This window comes from Diorhabda carinulata, chromosome X (genome assembly GCF_026250575.1).
Source record: "Diorhabda carinulata isolate Delta chromosome X, icDioCari1.1, whole genome shotgun sequence".
NCBI classification, from domain to species: Eukaryota; Metazoa; Arthropoda; class Insecta; order Coleoptera; family Chrysomelidae; genus Diorhabda; species Diorhabda carinulata.
In genome coordinates, this window is record NC_079472.1 from 6,406,799 (window position 1) to 6,427,104 (window position 20,306).

At 32.7% G+C, this 20,306-nt stretch overlaps 1 protein-coding gene across 1 annotated transcript; it reads left to right on the forward strand.

Annotated features, from left to right (window-relative positions):
• Nucleotides 1-7,957: 7,957 nt before the first annotated feature.
• On the forward strand, nucleotides 7,958-19,536 carry LOC130901283 (transcription factor glial cells missing-like). Its single transcript, XM_057812506.1, has 4 exons — nucleotides 7,958-8,285; nucleotides 10,287-10,537; nucleotides 14,003-14,102; nucleotides 18,605-19,536. The coding sequence occupies exons 1-4, from the start codon at nucleotides 7,973-7,975 to the stop codon at nucleotides 19,471-19,473; spliced, it is 1,533 nt and encodes a 510-aa protein (XP_057668489.1). The 5' UTR covers nucleotides 7,958-7,972; the 3' UTR covers nucleotides 19,474-19,536.
• The last annotated feature ends 770 nt before the right edge of the window (nucleotides 19,537-20,306 follow it).

A 20,306-nucleotide genomic window follows, 5' to 3' on the forward strand; every position in this document is an offset into this window, starting at 1 on the left:
TATCCAATCAAACCAGAAACGCAACAAAATATTCGTGATGAAATTAATGAAATACCGCGTGAAATGTATGAAAATGTAATGAAATATGTGCTCAAAAGGGCTCGAATTTCTGAAGCTAATAGAGGCGGACATTTATATGATATTGTATTCCATACATGATTCCCGACATTAAATAATACATATATCAATATAAGGTCTATTCTCTTCAATTTAATCAAAAATTATAAACAAACAAAGTAGTATACCTTATCGGCGGGCAACTCTTACTATAAGCTCTAAAAACTCCTATTTCAATCATTTTATTCTATATTTATGGAAAACGAAGTATGAAAAATCTCTTACTGAAAGATTCTATACGGTTTTATGTTAACCCAAACGTATTATGAACGAATATTTCCAAAGAAGTACATTTCTGTGGATATTATATTTTTTTCAAAAACTAATTCATACATTTTTTTGTTAATTTACACAAAAAACGTAGATTTTGAAAAAAAATAGTTTGTTTATTAAATTTTTACAAATGGAAACATTTATATACATACTTAAATCATACTTATTTAAAACCTATCCTTACCCAGCTAATTCACAAATTTTCCTTTTTATTTTAAATAACCTCACTTTCCTAGCTGGAGACTCTTCCTCAGGAAGTGGTATTTCCTGGTATATATAAATTTGGGGTTTTGTATACACTGCCACCCAAAGGATCTATTATATCCCCCTTTCTTGGTGCGATACTGGAGAACCCAGTGTTTACAGCTGATCCATTATTCCCAAGGCTTTTAAAAAGTTTAGATGTGGTGAATAATTAATAATAAACTGGACGCCACCATCTTTTTACCAAACGATGTTAAAAGTGAATAAAAAAAGTTGGAAAAGATGAAAACAAACAATCCCCGGACGCGATTCTTCAAATTAATATTTATTGCTGTGAACCATAGCAACACACAAATTTATTATAAAAAATAATACATTCGCATCAAAACAACGCAGATTTCTATGTATCAAAGATAAGACTGGGACTTATCTATTGATAGCCGTAATGTTATAACCCTTCAACTGAGTTCCTAGTTGTTGGAGACCATAGATGGAAATTACTAAAGAAGTAACGAGTAGGTAAACCAGATTTGAATAAAAAGGAGCTCATACTCTAACATATAAAAAAAACCGAATTTATATTTTTCTAAAATATAACCAAACAGGAATTCACACAGAAACTATTATCCAAAATTTGTTTAAAACAAAAGGAAATCATATAATAAATGAAATTATTTGAGGTTTTAGAGTACTATATGAAAAGCAACGTTAAAAAGATATGAGAAAAATTTACCAGCGAATATAAAGGATAATATCATCACAATTTCTGCTGAATTTACTTCGATTTAAACACTTTTAGAGTGTAAATAGATAGAGGACGATTTAGCAACGGAGTTTTATCGAATTCTTCGAATGGAGTGGGAGGTCGATAAGAAATTGATTTCTACAAAAACTCACAATACGTGAACATAAGAATATTCAAAATGTTCATGATCAATTCTATGAGACCTGTTATTATTTTAAGCTATAAAAACATGAAAAATCAACATTGTTTAATATTTTCTTGAATTTCTTTGCTTCTTTTAAACATTAAGGAAAAAATATATATACCAAGTTACCTTGAAACTATTATTAGTTTTCCTTTTTATATTCCCGTAATTTTTTTTTTTTCGTAAAAAACAAAGATCAAATAAAATAAAATATAAAATTACCAAATTTCACTTACAAGTAATTTCAAGAGTGAGAATTTTGACGTTTACTGGCATGGACGTAGAAAAAATTATTAATTACTAATCAGATTGTGTTTAACTTCACAATTCATCGTTTAAATTGGTTATCTCCCTTGTATGTATATAGGTAGCAAAAAGTTGCTTAACATATACTCTCGACTTTTTGATTACTATTTCCGCAATATGGAAGAACTGTACAAAGACAGGCGCGTTGGTGAAGCTGTGCTGAAGGGAATAATTTCATCAAATTTAAATTTTTTATTTTGAATCCAACCCTCTAGCGATAGTCGTACAAACTTAAAAACAAATTATAGACTTTCTTCAAGGCCACTTTTGTTATTGATTATTTAATATCAGCTGTACTACAATCGTTTTCCGATGCACAGCCGATAATATTTCTTATAAGAGGACCACGTACTCGATTGATATCCTATTGGTGTTGAAATTTTGTAAATAACACTGGTAATACTAAAATGTGATGGATATTTCTTTCTCTTAATCTAGATATATTTCCCTTTATTGATTTAATGATTATTATAATATGAATCATCCCACTGAGTACCATCCTCAATAAAAAGTTGTTTTTATTTAAAAATATTAAAACATGGTTAGATTAACTATGATTAAAGATCATTTCCTTAAAGGCGGGTTTATAGAGAATAAAAAATCGATTCGGTTATAATATTTACATTTTTTTGTTTTATTTTTATTTTTGTATACTTAAATACATATTTGGAGCGAATATGAAAATCTATGCTCTTAAAAAAATAATAATTAAGTAAGTAATGTTTTTCTATCCTTTATGAGAGTCGTTTCACCTATTCGGGGACATAGTGTATAGTACCGATGCAACAAAGCCCTCCACAAATTTTTTGTGTCAAAATGTAATCTAAAAAATTATTTTTCATTCATTAAATACTCGCTTTAGAACCTAGCAAAAACCACTATAAAGAATGGCATATGTCGTAAATTTGGAAATATAATTAAAAAATTGACAGCACACTATTTTATTTTCAAATAGCTCCTGTAGTAGTCATTTTATTTATCATTCAACGATATCACATATTTTTCATTATCTCGTGCAATAAGTGAAATATGCCTTGTATAAGATAGCTTAGGAAAACCTTTATAATATAGTTAATTAGCTAATAAGGATATTTTAGCCTTTAAAAGATTCGTTTCACCTACCAGAGGACACAGTATATTTTTTGTATCAAAATATAATCCACAAAATTATCCATTCATTGTTTACCAACCTTAAAACCCAATAGAAAACACTATACAGGATGTCGCATGCCCTAAATTTGACAATATAATTGAACAATTAACAGCCTAACAGTTTCCTTTCAAATAGCTCCCGTAGTATACATCGTATTGTAATGTTCTTATTCATTTAAACAGTTTTTCAACGGTAAGGTGAATTTATATACACGGTGTATCTTATTTACGTAATCCATTTATACTGATACTATATACACTAAGCTGTTCACTACCATAATTTAAAGACTACAAGGTGTTTTCTTCCCGAGGGCTCATTTTCGACTCGTTCTGCGCATCTCCCAAGAGCCAATGAGAATTCGCTCCCAAATTGGCCCAGCTGGTGCGCAATAGTTTCAAATTGGCGCGTCATTTTGGCTCATTGGCTCATTGTAGTCTTTACACTACCCAGTAATACTCATCTTGTTACTTAATACTCTTCTTCTTCCTCTTTTAAGAGGACCAGGTCCTGTTCAATCCTATACGTTTGGCCCTCTTCCTGAGAAGCTGAACCCTATCTCGAACCACCTCTTTGGTGGTCTGCGTACAGGTCAGCGTGTGTTCGATCTCTGAGTTATAACCCGCTTTGTCTTCAGGCATTCTTTCTACGTGATCCCTCCGGAATTTTTTGTGTTCCCTGACCCATCTCACCACATCCTGTACGCCCAATTCTTCTCTTATGTCATCACTCCTTATTCGGTTCCTGAGGGTGACTCCCTTGATGGTTCGCAGTATTTTCATCTCTGTGGTTCTCATTATTCTTTTTGGTGTTGATGTCTCGGCTCTGGTTTCTAAGGCATGTGTAAGAATAGGTCTCACACACGTTTTATAGATCTAACCACACTATATCTCTCAGACAGCCGCTGACTTTTGATGTTTTCATTGCTTGTATTCGTGCCTCCTCTGTCAGGTTTCTTTCACTAGATATATTTACTCTCAGGTAATTAAATCTTTATACCTGCTGTATTATTCCGCTATCGACTGCCAATTTGCATCTAATAGGATTTTTTGATATTAATATTGATTGTGTCTTGTTGACTGAGATGCTCATATTAAATGTTTAAATTCACCGTTTGATTTGCTTTTAACAATTCCGATTTGTTCACTATGACATCCAATAATCTACTGACTACTACGGCTGCTAAACTAGCGCCTATTTATAGATAACGGATTTCTTGATAATTCGGGTTTAAAATGTAAACAAGCTGAAAGGCTAATTATAACAAGATAAGTTAATAATAACAATATTTTGCCTGTTTTTAAAAACCAATTTTCGATCAAAATTAATACAGTTTAGCAACAAAAATGTATGAAAGTGTCTAAGATATAGAAAAGTAGAGAGGAAGTTGATAATAATTTGCTCTATATTGTCACATTCCCATTGAAGTTTAAGTCCGGCACTGTGTTCACAGTACAGTGCTCTCCGTTGAACATAACAGCCTCAGGTGTTGGTCGATTAAACAATCGTAAGTTAGTCTCTTCTTCTTCTTCGTCGCATGCCCAACAATTATCCTGTTCGATTAATTATACGATCTATCCAATCGAGCGATCTGGCGGCAAGACATTGCCGACTGACTGCCGGTCAATCGTAAATAATTCATTAGTAATAGGACGAGAATTTCGCTTTAGATTCTGTTTCACTACACCAACTAGATAAGAATAGATGAATGACTAAAATATTTATTTCTACAAATGTCAAGAAGTATCAAGGTTCAAACATTGATATCAATAAACTAGTTTTAATTTATTTTCACTATAGGAAATTTTTTCTGAATATGTGATCTTCAATTAAGCATAAATCTTGTGGTTTAATATCTTATATAAAATCTACAGAATGGATTAATTTATGATCAGTGATTATAAATTTGGCTATCCAGCTTACAGATCTTGAATTTAGATGTTGAGGTAGTCAAAAAGCAAAAAGTGCATTGAAAATAAAATAATTATCCTTAACAAATGATACAAAACATATTCAAGAAGAAGATAAATAGATATTATAATCAATTAAAGAACAAAACAGAAAATAAACATAATTCCCTATCATATGTACAAGGATTTGCCCTTAAACTAGAAGAACATAATACATAATCGAAATATTTAACTAAACTGAAATTTACACTATTATGATGCTGTTTACATAAGACACACATCTAAGTATTGATAAAATAGATTAAGGAGTCATCAACAAGAAGAAAAAAATAAAACTGCATAAACAAACCATGAAATGTTAAAAAAACATATATTAAATTTTAAAAATTCTTAGCTTAGGCCGTCAAATGTCAGAAAATACTGAAACATACCACCCCTGTCAATTAACTTAAAAATATAAAGTGCGAATTAAATATAAATTGTCATTTATTAAATACCAATGAAGGTATTACATTATGAAGTTGAGAACCCGATTTAACAAGCTAAAAGAGTTTTGACTCTGCATTAATTTGAGATGAGGCTCCAAAATTGTGCCTTGTGACCTCATTTGACGCTCTAAACCAGCGTCGAGCGTCAACATGAAATTGCACTTTAAATAAATTTTTATTTTGATATTTGATGAACCAGGTTCACGGGTTGAACCGCGTTGAAATTTTAAAAATTCGCGACGTTTTGGCTCCCACTTTGGAGCCATTATCAAGGGAAGAGTGGAGATAGGGTGGTTATATAAATAAAGTTCCATTGATGAGGACGTAGGTAAATAAGGAGATAATATCAAGGCTGACAAGAATATCTGTAGAAGAAATATCGAAACCTATGAGTAGGTCGATGAAATAACGAGAGTTTTTGACGTAAGATTAGGATTGTTCAACAATTGGCTGAAGAATTTCAGCAAGATATTTGGCCAGGAGTTGGGTAAGACAATCAAATGCACTAATAATGGAACGTAGTGGAAGATCAGGTTTGTGAATTTTCGGAGGACTATATATACGAAGATTGCGGGATTATTTTTCTCGATGTATGAGTTTGGCTTTGATGTCGGAAGAAATTTTGGATTTGTTGATAAAGGTTTTATTTGTCTTTTATAGATATGTGGTGAGGTCAGTGGAAACAATTTTATAATCGGAAGTATTGAGAAGATTATTCATCTTATCAAGATAAGAAGAGGTATTGTGGACGATATATATATAAATTTTTATAAAGACGTTTAGACCTAAGCATCAACTTTTACCAGTTTTTGGAAAGTAATTTTTATCAAAAGAAACCTACATCAGTAGTAGTTAACACGAAAAACTTATAAAAAGGGGTCTAAGAATTTGAATTTTGGAAAATTAAGTATGCTCCGGAAATTTTCCAAAAAAACATATTCTGTATATGTATTTGCAAATATGAAAAGTTACTTGGTTCTTTGGGGTTTTTTTAGATGATTTGATGAAATGTTTCGTGTTGAGAAAGGTAGAATTAATCCTCTGCAGGGCAGAAGTTGTGGTGAATGGTAGTGTGATGTGTACTGCATTCGGATGAAAAAGAAAAAAAGCGAAAAATGAAAACGAGGTTGAAGAAGAAAAAGAAAGAAATGACTGATACAAATAAGAAAAACGGATTTCCTCAGATATTGGGGATTTTTTTGTAGTTTTTTTTAATCTTTTTGTTTTTGGTTGTTTATTTAAGTAAGCGCATAGTTGAATAAGCCAGCGTAAGCATTTGGCAGGTAAAGCGGTTCACCAGGTTACAATAAAACCGCAGAAAACCTGCAACACCGATGATCTTGTGTTATTTCATCATTATTGGAAATATACCTTTGTCATTATCACCAATCGAAAGATCCACAGATAGGCAATCAGAATGGAGAGTGATGGAGAGTGGTATGCCGATGTTTTCTCTCTCTTTCTCTCTCTATCAGCAGTTCGGGTCTATTTAAACAAACTCGAATACCTCGCTCTCTCTATCTTTAATTTTTGTCTAGAATACTATTATGGAATGAGAAAATTCCATCTAAATGGGCAAAAAACTACCGGAGAAAGTTGAATAAATTGTATTAAATGCTCCACAGAAGACAGCAGAGAAATCGAGTACTTCCTAAATAGACTGATTTGTGTTATACTAGATACACGTAATCATCGTCTTTTCTCTCGTTTTCTGCCTATTTTATTTCAAATAATTAGATTCGAACCAATTTTCTGATTTTTTCCATGGAAATTGAGTACAAAACGTCATCATTGGTAAACAGAATATACTAGTTCCTTGGTTAACTTGTTGTATAAATCTAATATCTCTTAAATAAATGGAATTGAAGTTTTGTTATTATTTATTATTATTATTATTATTATTATACTATTACACACAAAGCGGTATGACGAATTCAAACACAATGTATCTTACTTACGTAATTTATTTATACACTAACTATTCCTAACTTTTACACATTTATCTATTCACTAACATTTATCTACACACTTAACGTCTAATTTATTATGCACTGTTCAGTTCACTTTTGTATTGTTGTCCCAATGTATTCGCGGTGTCATCAAATTCGGACTACTAAGCATCCGCTTTATATACTAAAATCACAATCAAGATCTTCCGCAATTCTTAAGATCTCTAAAATTCCGTCTTCTTAGAAATATTCTATATAAAAACGGTAGCAAAAAAAGGTATACAGTAGAACAGCACCGGCTTCATGGTCTACGTCAGTAGGCGAGTTCATACCAGGCAATCACTTCCTTATACCTTGTATTGAAGCAAGAAAAGCATTCCAACTCAGATTTCCACTCAAAATGTACAGCACAAACGTTAGATCAGAAGTTCCCAAACTGTTTTTCCTCGTAAACCACTTTCAAAATACTTAGTACTAGTTTTAATTGATACATTTACACCATATTCCCAATATTCCTGTTGTAGACTTTCCCGGGGACTCCTGGAGATACACCTGTTTCTCTTTGGGAATCACTACGTTAGATTCTAATTCTAAGTTTTTGACCTCCATGTTTTTTTGTTACAGTCACACTCCGACTTCCCCTGGCATGACGTGCCGGGCCTACTCTAACTCTAACGATTGGGATATCAACGATAGTTCCATACCTAGAATTGACGACTACGATCAATTTTCAGAATGGGCAGACGGCCACTGTCGGTTAGTATACCGAGCAGATAGCGAAGAAGCCAAACGACATTCATCTGGATGGGCTATGCGGAATACCAACAATCACAATGTACATATATTGAAGAAAAGTTGTTTGGGAGTACTCGTATGTTCCTTGAGGTGCACTTTATCCACCGGGGATAAAGTACATTTGAGACCGGCGATTTGTGACAAAGCCAGGAAAAAACAACAAGGTAATTATAATTATATCATCGGTGGCGGATTTACTGATTTGCCACCTGTAGGCTATTCATCTTTAGTCGCCTCAACTCTCCTCTGAAATTCGATACCTTAGATCGCAATTATTTTAATTACATTTCTTATAAAGAAAATTCCAATTTTATAATTCGAGAACTGAGTTTTATGATAATAGTTTAAGTTAAATTATGAAAACATTACAATACGTTTTGGCTAGTATTTGAATACACGAAATAATTAATTATATCGTTGTATGAAATCTTGTTCATTAGCTCTGACTCTTTGCATAAAAGAGTTAGAGCCATTAGCTTCTCTAGGCTTTTGTTCCTGTAAAAATTTCACAACTCGTCTTCTCCGTGTGAACAATAATTTTTCTACGTCTGTTATAATATTCCCGTTTTTTTTTTCATTTATTTGCATTCATAAAGAATGTAATTTGTGAATCGGTCAAAAAGCGTGAAAAAAGTACCGTAGCGGTTAATTTTTTCACACTTTTGAGTTACGTGTTATTTTTTAATTATAAAATTGTTTGTTACACTTTTATTTCTTGATATTCGTTCAAGATAATCCGTTTACAAAGAGTGTAGTATTATTATCATGCTAGTACTATAATAGTTGTATAAAATTGATCCTCAAACGGACATTCCGGATAAGCTTCTGAATTTTTAATATAAGTTACTTTGAAGTATGGGGAGTAGATCTGTTAAGAAATTTTTCGAATCATCCAACCAGTAGGGGTGCGAAGAATTAATAAAAGTGTTCTCTATATTTTAGAAAAACAAAGAAGGTTGGAGAAAAAACAAATCAAAACTGTAGATTATAGAATTTTACACAATATAAACTTCGCCAAAAAAGTATAGTATCACCCCACAATATGGCAACATTGCTTATAAAATAAGTTTCAATTGAAGTCAATTATTTTCACACTACAAGAAACTAACAAAAATCCAAAAAAAAAGGCAAATGGAATATCGATAAGTTTAATATTAAGAAGAAAATTTAACAGAAATGTTAAATTTAGCTTTTTAACAGTTTTTTTCGGTACTGATTTGAAGTGTACAATTTGTGTTTTATCAGAAATTTTGACTATGGCGTTACGTTATCAATATACTGAAAATTAATCAGTCAACTGTTTCTCGAGTCGTTCCGAGATATCGAGAGACCAGACGATATGATAGAAGACCAGTGTAAGTTCAGCCGTCGGCAACTACACCTGCAGATAATAGATTTTTGATACTGCAAGCTTTACAGCAAACACATATAATGGCAAGACAGTTTCAACAAGAGGAGTTAGATGAAGCTCTAAATGTATTAGTAACTTTACAAACAGTCAAAAATGTCTTAAGAAATGCTGCAATTGAAGCCAGAACAGCTGACAAGGAACACCGTACGCTAAGTTAAGATTCGATCGTGAACATGCAAACTGGAATGCTCAAAAATTGGGGCAATACACTTTACACGGACTAGACCAGATTTTGTTTTTGTTCTTTAGAATGGAGAATACCTGTTCATAGAAGAGATAGTGAAAGGTATCTGTGGGATGTAATACCTTTAAGGGCTCATACAGAATTGCTACTGTCAGATATAGAATCATTAATTGCTCATAGGTACATTATAGAGCCGCTCTTTATTCCTTTTTTATAGGCAATTACTTTGTATCACTATTGATCATGTATGAGACAATATTTATGGAAGGATAATTTGATACTATCTTACTTTCAACAACTGCAAGGAGTGGTGATAACTGATTGAAAAAATTTGGACCAAAATAACTTGGAGGACATGATCGGAAGTATGCCACGGTGGTGTCTTGATGTAATTGGAGTTCGAGATGGCAATAAACATGACTAAATTTGATTTAATTAGTTTTAAAATAATTATTTTGTACTGTATTTTTCGATTTAACTAAGATTTTTATATTATTTTCATATCATTTTCCGTGGAATAATTATAGTAATAAGCAAAATTAATTTTTCAATATACCTATTTCGTTTCAGGTAAACCTTGTCCAAATAGGCAATGTACGGGACGATTAGAAATTTTAGCGTGTAGAGGACACTGCGGGTATCCAGTTACGCATTTCTGGAGGCATACTGAACACGCTATATTCTTTCAAGCCAAAGGAGTACATGATCATCCGAGACCAGAAGCTAAAAGTACATCCGAAGCGAGGAGAACATTAGGAACTGGTAGAAGAGTAAGAGGACTGGCTGTGCTTTTAGCAAAGGAAGCAGCTTTAGGAAATAAAGTGAGTATCTTTGTTTTCTATGAAATTGACTAATAAGTACAAAAATACCATTAATAATTGATAAAAGCCCCTTTTTGATCAATCTTTCTATGATCTTAGATAACGTGGGAAGGAGTGCAATTGGGCGATAATTCGACGCTTGATTTTTATCTCCTCCTTTATGCAGAGGTATAATTATAGCCGTCTTAAGGTAATTGGGAAAAGTGCCATTTTGAAATAAAACGTTAATAAAAGTGGTAAGGTGATTTAATGTGCAATCGAGCAGAATCGAAATCAATTCCAGGAGCTCTGCTAAAAATACGAGCACAAAGAAGAAACTGTGATGAAATACGTAAACCTTCAGCGGGCCAGGGTTTATTTTGCTTAATTTTAACACGCGTAAGAGGAAAAGATTATAAGTAACTAAAACGTGTTAACAAACAACAAAAAGTCTGTGAATATATTAAGAAGAAAACGGCATATTTAGGGCAGATAATTCCAGCAAATGTAAAATGAGGGCAAGACCAAAAACCGCAAGAAGGGAAATGTTTTGGCTGTTGAATATAGGACAATGGACAGGCCTACATGATATACAGTCGTCGATAGCCGCAAGTAATGAAGAAATAATGGAAATGTTATCGCAAATATCCATTAATGGATCGTATTAGAAGAAGAAGAATAAGAACTCTAATTTATACTTCTAATGTTATTTTTATCTCGTCTATTTACTCCAGACATTTTTCGTTTAGTTTTGAGAATTCTCACTACGGAAAATAATTGTAAACTCTCGTGGGTCAAGTTTATAGTCTCTGCTATAGTTATTATATTATAGTATCGACAAGACCTCATTCACTAGACCACACAACAACAGATTTCTTATTTACATTTATAAATAGTCAAGATTACGAATATAAACTTGTACATATCTAAACCTGGTTTCCCCTCTAACCAATAAATTTTTACAATATACAATCAAACATTTTATGATAAATAATCGGATTATCATCTAACGCTAATAAGTAGTTTGTTTGAGATGAATGATTGTCCGTCTTTTCTCGTCGATATTTCGAAAATAAAACAGTCCGCACGCGGAGGTGATGATAAATCGACCACACAAATTTAATTATAGAGTAAAGAAGAAAGTTTACTTATCCTAACCGATCATTATTAATGTAAACTACCTCCGGGTATACAACATTGACAACTAAAAACTAAAGGTTAAATTCTGGATGTGCCTTTTCGAGTACGCGTTAAAAAGCATTTCCAACGAATAGTTTTTATTATTATTTATTGATTTTTCTGCATTATTAAACATAATAATTCTGGTCCTAGTATGAGATATTTAATCTCATATCAAAACTAAAATATCAAATAATAAATATGCAGTTATTAGTCGGATGAGTACCTTCAATGTTGGTTGTACAAGCACTCCGCTCTTGCACATTAAATTTAAAAAAATATTTTGATTACTCCTTACTAGAAACTAAATTCAAATTTGATAAGAACAACCCGAGAAAATTTGAATTGTTTTCGCAGTCAAAATAAAATTAATTTATTTTGACAAATGTAATATTTTAGTATCCTAGCGTAGTGAATGTTATAAACTTGAAAAATTTATTTTAAATATATATATTTTTCATATACTTAATATACGAGGGTTTTCTAAAAAATTTCCAACCTAACAAAGAAACAAGACAGGTTTTTCCATAATCATTTTCAATATAGTGTCCTTTTAAGTCGATACACATAGTCCAGCGAGGTCCTCTTTATCCCTTCCAAATAATAGTTCTCTCTCCTGTTAAAGTGACGTAGCGAAGGTTAAAAAATAGAAAAAAGTCGCTGGGGGTTAGATTAGGTGAATACGGTGTGTGGTGAACTAAGTGCAATTCGTAAATTTTAGCCATAGTTAAAGTTGAGTTGTCCTGAAGAAAAATCATTTTCTTTTTCTTTAAATTCCAACACTTTTTTGGCAGATTAAATCGTCTTTGCCTCTTTGGGGTAGATTCGCCCTCTGCAATCCGCCGTTTTGACTGTTAATTAGATTGCATTTTTGGTCCAAAGTAAGCAAACGTGGCGTCCAGCGCTTGGATGAGTTATTTACTCAAATATTATGTAAATAGTTACTACTGAAGTATGTTTTTGAGTTACTATCCAATGAGTGAAAAAGATTATTAATTTCAAAGACTTATTACTCGATAGTTTGGGAAACTTTTTTGATGATATCAATGGTTTTCGAAGTTTTCGAAGTCAAGCTTATACTCGTACAGTCACGTTTGAATTTAGCTGCTTAAAGGTTTTCAGATCACATTAACTCTACGTAAATCGAATTAATTTTATTTTTATGTTTCTAAATGTCCTTGATTTTAGGTCTCTTCTGTTTTAAAACGACTGTAACGACTAAGCCTAACCTAATATTTGAAACTTTAACCTCATTCATAGCAACTTTAAATAATATAAAAATTCAATGTCAGTCATAATCCAGCCTATGAAAATTCAATTAGGCAATATAAGAAAACAGCTGATCTACGTCAAACTGACGTGGTAAGCAATTGTTTTTCTTGTATGTACCTGTGTTAGCTTTTTTTGTTTTTTTGGGTAGTGAGAGTTGTTTTGAATTGTTTTATTGTTTCGTGGTATTAAAAGAGCTCCATAGATACATCTATTTCAATGAAACTAGTACAGCTGAAATCTAGTATTTTTGTAATTTTTTTAATTAGTCCGCAAATAAGATTTCCAGCATTTCGCAATATTTAGGACACTCTTACTAATTTTGTGCTTAAATCACGCTAGTTTTTTGATAATAATTTCCATTGTTGCGTTCTCAAGTTTATCAAACATGAGTAAGTGGAAAAGTGATAACCTACAGGTAACTGAAAGTTACTAGGACAAACTTAAGCTTTAGGTGAAACTAAACACTTTTCATTAGATACAAAGAGCTTAAGTCAAAATCCTACTTTCGGTATATAACTGGAAATAATATGTTCTAATTCACAAACCACAAAAACTTAAGGGAAAACGATTCGTTAGATTGCTCAATGTCATTCATTTAGACTTAACCCAACCTAACCTTAAATTGGATCCATTTCAATTCGAAAAACAAATAAAATCTACAAAATTCATCAAACTCAATATTTATGTTTAATTTTTGTTGTATTTTGAATCATATGAATTTAAGATTTGATTACAATTAAGATACCAAAATAGTTTATCAATCAATGTAACTTTTCATATTTATTTATATACATATTTTTATATCATACATTGACCACACATTCTTCGAATATAAATGGATATTTGAGAAGACAATTTCATAAAAATAGCTCCTGCAATTTTATATCAGAGCTATAACACATATCCAAAATGCTGATACCTAGGTACTGAAATATATTATTTTAAATAAATGGTTTTCGGATCCATTTTATTTTCAATATAATACAATAATTACATGTATACCAATTTTTATTATTATTTTATTACTAATTGCAGTTGATGTCATTGCGAGAACCAAAAAGACAATGTCGAGAAATAACAAACCAAGTATCAAGAACTTTAAATTCTTCTTTGATCTTCACAGAATCAGAAAAAGGTGAGTCGATTATGATTGTTATAATTAGATAAAAAAACTATTCCTTCTAAATGCCCGTAAAAGTTTGAATTCGAAAATTAGTTCCAAGCTACTAAGAAAGCATTCAAAGCAGTGCAGTGTCAAGTACTGAAATATTAATCTTCTTCTTTTTTTAAGTTATACGAGACGAGTCATAGAGCTTACTTGGGCATTGCAGAAACCCTTTATTTTTTTTTAAATCCCATTGATTTACAATCTGTATACTACATACAATACGTAAATAATTTGATATTAGAATGACTTGAAGGTTAACAAAATCGTTTTAATTTTAATCTTTTGACTGAGAAACAAGAAATGTTGTATATGAGTGGCTCAAAGCATTCAATGATAGTCGTGAAGTTGTCGAAAACTTGCCTCATGCTGGTCACTCTTCCACCATAAAAAAATTAAGGAGATGGTGCCCCAAAATCGTTGGTTTGAATTTGAAATATAGTTCCAAACTGCTAAGAAAACATTTAAAGCAGTGTCAAGTACTGAAATCTTAACCTTCTTCTTCTTTTTTTTAGTTATACGAGACGAGTCATAAGAGCTTACTTGGGCTTTACAAACAACCCTTCATTTTTTCAATCCTATTGATTTACAATTTGTATACGTACGTACAATACGTAAATAATTTGATATTAGAATGACTTGAAGGTTAACAAAATCGTTTTAATTTTAATCTTTTGACTGAGAAACAAGAAATGTTGTATATGAGTGGCTCAAAGCATTCAATGATAGTCGTGAAGTTGTCGAAAACTTGCCTCATGCTGGTCACTCTTCCACCATAAAAAAATTAAGGAGATGGTGCCCCAAAATCGTTGGTTTGAATTTGAAATATAGTTCCAAACTGCTAAGAAAACATTTAAAGCAGTGTCAAGTACTGAAATCTTAACCTTCTTCTTCTTTTTTTTAGTTATACGAGACGAGTCATAAGAGCTTACTTGGGCTTTACAAACAACCCTTCATTTTTTCAATCCTATTGATTTACAATTTGTATACGTACGTACAATACATAAATAATTTGACATTAGAATGACTTGTAGGTTCACTAAATCGTTTTAATTTCAATCTTGCGACTGTGGTACAAGAAATGTCGTATATGAGTGGCTCAAAGCATTCAATGATAGTCGTGAAGTTGGCGAAAACTTGCCTCATGCTGGTCACTCTTCCACCATAAAAAAATTGAGGAGATGGTGCCCCAAAATCGTTGGTTTGAATTTGAAATATAGTTCCAAACTGCTAAGAAAACATTTAAAGCAGTGTCCAGTACTGAAATCTTAACCTTCTTCTTCTTTTTTTTAGTTATACGAGACGAGTCATAAGAGCTTACTTGGGCTTTACAAACAACTCTTCATTTTTTCAATCCTATTGATTTACAATTTGTATACGTACGTACAATACATAAATAATTTGACATTAGAATGACTTGTAGGTTCACTAAATCGTTTTAATTTCAATCTTGCGACTGTGGTACAAGAAATGTCGTATATGAGTGGCTCAAAGCATTCAATGATAGTCGTGAAGTTGTCGAAAACTTGCCTCATGCTGGTCACTCTTCCACCATAAAAAAATTGAGGAGATGGTGCCCCAAAATCGTTGGTTTGAATTTGAAATATAGTTCCAAACTGCTAAGAAAACATTCAAAGCAGTGTCAAGTACTGAAATCTTAACCTTCTTCTTCTTTTTTTTAGTTATACGAGACGAGTCATAAGAGCTTACTTGGGCTTTACAAACAACTCTTCATTTTTTCAATCCTATTGATTTACAATTTGTATACGTACGTACAATACGTAAATAATTTGATATTAGAATGACTTGAAGGTTAACAAAATCGTTTTAATTTCAATCTTGCGACTGTGGTACAAGAAATGTCGTATATGAGTGGCTCAAAGCATTCAATGATAGTCGTGAAGTTGTCGAAAACTTGCCTCATGCTGGTCACTCTTCCACCATAAAAAAATTGAGGAGATGGTGCCCCAAAATCGTTGGTTTGAATTTGAAATATAGTTCCAAACTGCTAAGAAAACATTTAAAGCAGTGTCAAGTACTGAAATCTTAACCTTCTTCTTCTTTTTTTTAGTTATACGAGACGAGTCATAAGAGCTTACTTGGGCTTTACAAACAACCCTTCATTTTTTCAATCCTATTGATTTACAATTTGTATACGTACGTACAATACATAAATAATTTGACATTAGAATGACTTGTAGGTTCACTAAATCGTTTTAATTTCAATCTTGCGACTGTGGTACAAGAAATGTCGTATATGAGTGGCTCAAAGCATTCAATGATAGTCGTGAAGTTGTCGAAAACTTGCCTCATGCTGGTCACTCTTCCACCATAAAAAAATTGAGGAGATGGTGCCCCAAAATCGTTGGTTTGAATTTGAAATTTAGTTCCAAACTGCTAAGAAAACATTCAAAGCAGTGTCAAGTACTGAAATCTTAACCTTCTTCTTCTTTTTTTTAGTTATACGAGACGAGTCATAAGAGCTTACTTGGGCTTTTCAAACAACCCTTCATTTTTTCAATCCTATTGATTTACAATTTGTATACGTACGTACAATACATAAATAATTTGACATTAGAATGACTTGTAGGTTCACTAAATCGTTTTAATTTCAATCTTGCGACTGTGGTACAAGAAATGTCGTATATGAGTGGCTCAAAGCATTCAATGATAGTCGTGAAGTTGGCGAAAACTTGCCTCATGCTGGTCACTCTTCCACCATAAAAAAATTGAGGAGATGATGCCCCAAAATCGTCGTGTCGGCATAGAGAGATACTAGAGGTTTTAACACCTCTTATGGTTCTAAATTTTAAATAAGTTTTCTTCGATTACTGTGGTTTGATTTATCATTTATCAATTATTTTCACAGCGGCAAACGGTCAATAAAGAGTACTACTTGGCCGTTTTTAGGTATCTACATCAAACAACTCGTCGTAAACGATCTGACTTGTGAGCAGAAAGTTTATTTCTTTCCACATTCCAAGATGAGTGTGACTGATTCGCTAGATTTTGCGATGGCTTTATATTTAAAAAAGTCAATAATCCGCTTCGAGCATTGTGCCATGAGCCCATTGAAGCCATAAAAAGTAATTCGATCGAAGATTAATCATTAGTATGCTTATATTGACTCGAAAAAAAAAATTATTTAGATTTATACTAGAATATATGGAAATTTTGTTTTCTTAGTCAGTCCCAGTTAAATTCCATCCTAAGGTATCTTAATTCTCGCGACAAAACTCCATATAAAATTATAGAGGATCTTTCCTAATAAACGTACCTCAGCTCACCTTCGGAAATATCATACCTACAGGGTTGTGGTTAACATTTATTTATTTATTTATTTTTGAATATTTAGATGAAGATGAAACTTTGAAATTTTGTTAATTTTGTACATAATCACTAGTGTTTTTATGACATTATCAGGAGGTGTAGTTGACAACACTTTTATTATTCATTATCGATTATTTTTTTCGAGATTTATTTGTTAAAATATAGCACTTGGGTACTTATTTTTGACGTACAATTCTATCAATGATGAGCTATGAGGACTGATAATTAATTATTTCTTAGAAAATTATGCGGTGACAACTTGATCATCTTCAAAACAATTTCTGTCCAACAAGTACTATAACAATTGTAAATCTTCGACTAGAGCTTCCTACATCGTTACAATTCTTTAGATGTTCTTAACCGATTCAAAAAAACAACGTTTCCACTTTATGGGAGAAGGAAGAAAGTGCAGGACGATAGATCCGGCTAATAGGGTGGCTGTAACAACACAGGAATCCTTCTAGAAACTAAAAACTGCGTCATAATTAACGGACATAATCTATTATTTGAGATCTAGACGCACTCTGTTGTCCTTTATTCGAAGCCTATCAAGTACTTTACGATAAAATAGTTGATCCACGGTCTATACAGGTGGAATGAATCGTTATATAACAATCCACGGTTGTCAAAGAAGCAGATGAGCATCGTTTTCACTTTAGACTTGGTCATGCGAGTTTTTATTGGTACTGGATAATTTAGAGAAACTCAAAGTAGACACTGGCGGTTTATATCGGGATATAACTGAAAAAATCAACTTTCATTAGTCGTAATAATGCGAAGGAGCATCATAGAACACTTCTGCCTGTACCAAACAGTCTTCTTTGATTAATATTCGATGTTTCTCTAAGCGAAATCTTGTATTGAAATTTGACTAATAGTTTCGAGGTCCTCCCTCAACAATAAAAATATATGTAGTATCTAGCTGTCTCTCCAACTTATTACAAACAGTTGTTCTCATCCCTATGGCGTTGACAATGGCAATTGAAAGTACATAATTTAGCTGACTAATTTCAGTTTGTTATACATTAGTTCAAAATATAGGAGCCCCTACTCTCACCTTAAGCCCAAATTAATTTGTAACTGTATTTATAGAAAGAACATGGTTCAAATATTAAATTCCTAACATTTGGTTTTATTTCTAGGTTACTGTTCTTGTCCACCTTTCGAATGCATCTGCAGTTACCAACAACCAGTGCTTAACAATATGAACTTTTCACCTTCAACCAATACCTATCAACAACCTCATGTATCGGAAACTTACTGGAATCAAGAACCGTCCATGCAACATTACCAAACAATCCCTGAATCATCAATAACTACCCACCAATACGATTTCACGAATATTTCAACGGACCTCTTCCAACCTGAAGACATTTTCCAAATGGATCAGCCCATTAAACCAGACTACGTAACTCAAATGAGCCAGAGCGATGCAGCTAGAAGCCCGCCTACGTTACTAGATCTAGGAAGCGGAACAATCCACAAAGAATTTAAATCCGAGGAATATTGGCATCCTTCTCTAAACAACATGTTAAATGATGACAGCAATAATAGTAGTAATAGTAGGTTTAATCTTAGTCAGAGTCCCGATAGTCAAATGATACTTAATAATAACGTGGCTCAATTAGACCAGCAATTGTACTTAGAAACGAAAGTAGTAGAAGATTTTAAAAATCATTATTACCCTCAAACTAGCATAGAAACTTATAAACCTACTAGTGTAGATCTAGTGCAATCGAAACCCTTCAGCTTAGAGGAAAAACACTATCAAGCGGCGTATGATCCGTACCCAACTAAATCGTATTCGAGTAAACCAAATTATCAAGACGAATACATTGATCTTGCTCAATACAACGAATACAATCATTTTATTAACGTTTATGATAGTAAAGTGAATAGTGATAATATGCTCTTCAATGATCTCGATTTTAGAGTAAATAATTGTGGTCCTAGTGTTAGTAATCTAAATACTTTCAGTCATGATACGTTTGATGTGATTTCTCATGAATAATTTAGTGATTGGAATCACTGTCTGAGTGCCTTGTTCACAAATTGCTTTCGATGATCTTAAAAATTGTGAAAAACAAATCGACTTTTTTTGTTAGTGTATATACTCTGTATAAAATATATTAATATGATATTTGAGTGATTTTTTTTTATTTATTCCCATAAAATAATTCATTTTTCGGAAAACCGTCCGGAAAGTAACTATTTTCTGGACGGTTTTTCTTTGAGAAAGTATAGCTTTTTTGGTCTACGAAAGTAGCCGTTTTTTGCTTTACCGCTTCCATCGATTCAAATCGGGTCCTTTTCAAAGCAGATCTTCTAACCTTTCAAGAAAATCTTAGCAGACCCGTTGATGCAAGAGCTTTCACTGCAGCTGGTCACTGTTCCCGGAGCTGGAACAGTCACAGGGCGACCTGGGCGCTGGTCATCTTCAGTGCCCTCTCAGCCCTCACTAAAACGCTTACACTGTCACACTAGCGCAGACTTCTGCCCGTTATACAGTGTGAAACGAGGCACATACCATACGTCATTGGGCGTGAATATTCTCAACTTTCCACTGTCATAATCGGACACTTCAATTGTCCCATTGCCAAGAGCTTTAATTAATTCCTTTTCCACAGCTTTGACAGTAGCATTTGTTGCTGAAAAAGCTTATAATCAGTGAACCAGTTTAAATTTGATGTAATGTGGCATGTAGCTCCGTTATCAGCCCTTGCTTTCACTCCCGATAAAGGTCACTGTTGTAGTTCCTCCTGCTCTTACTAGATATTTCGGCTTCCCATCAACATTCCACTTGGAATATTGAGAAATCCAATGGTCTTTCGAACTACAGTAAAT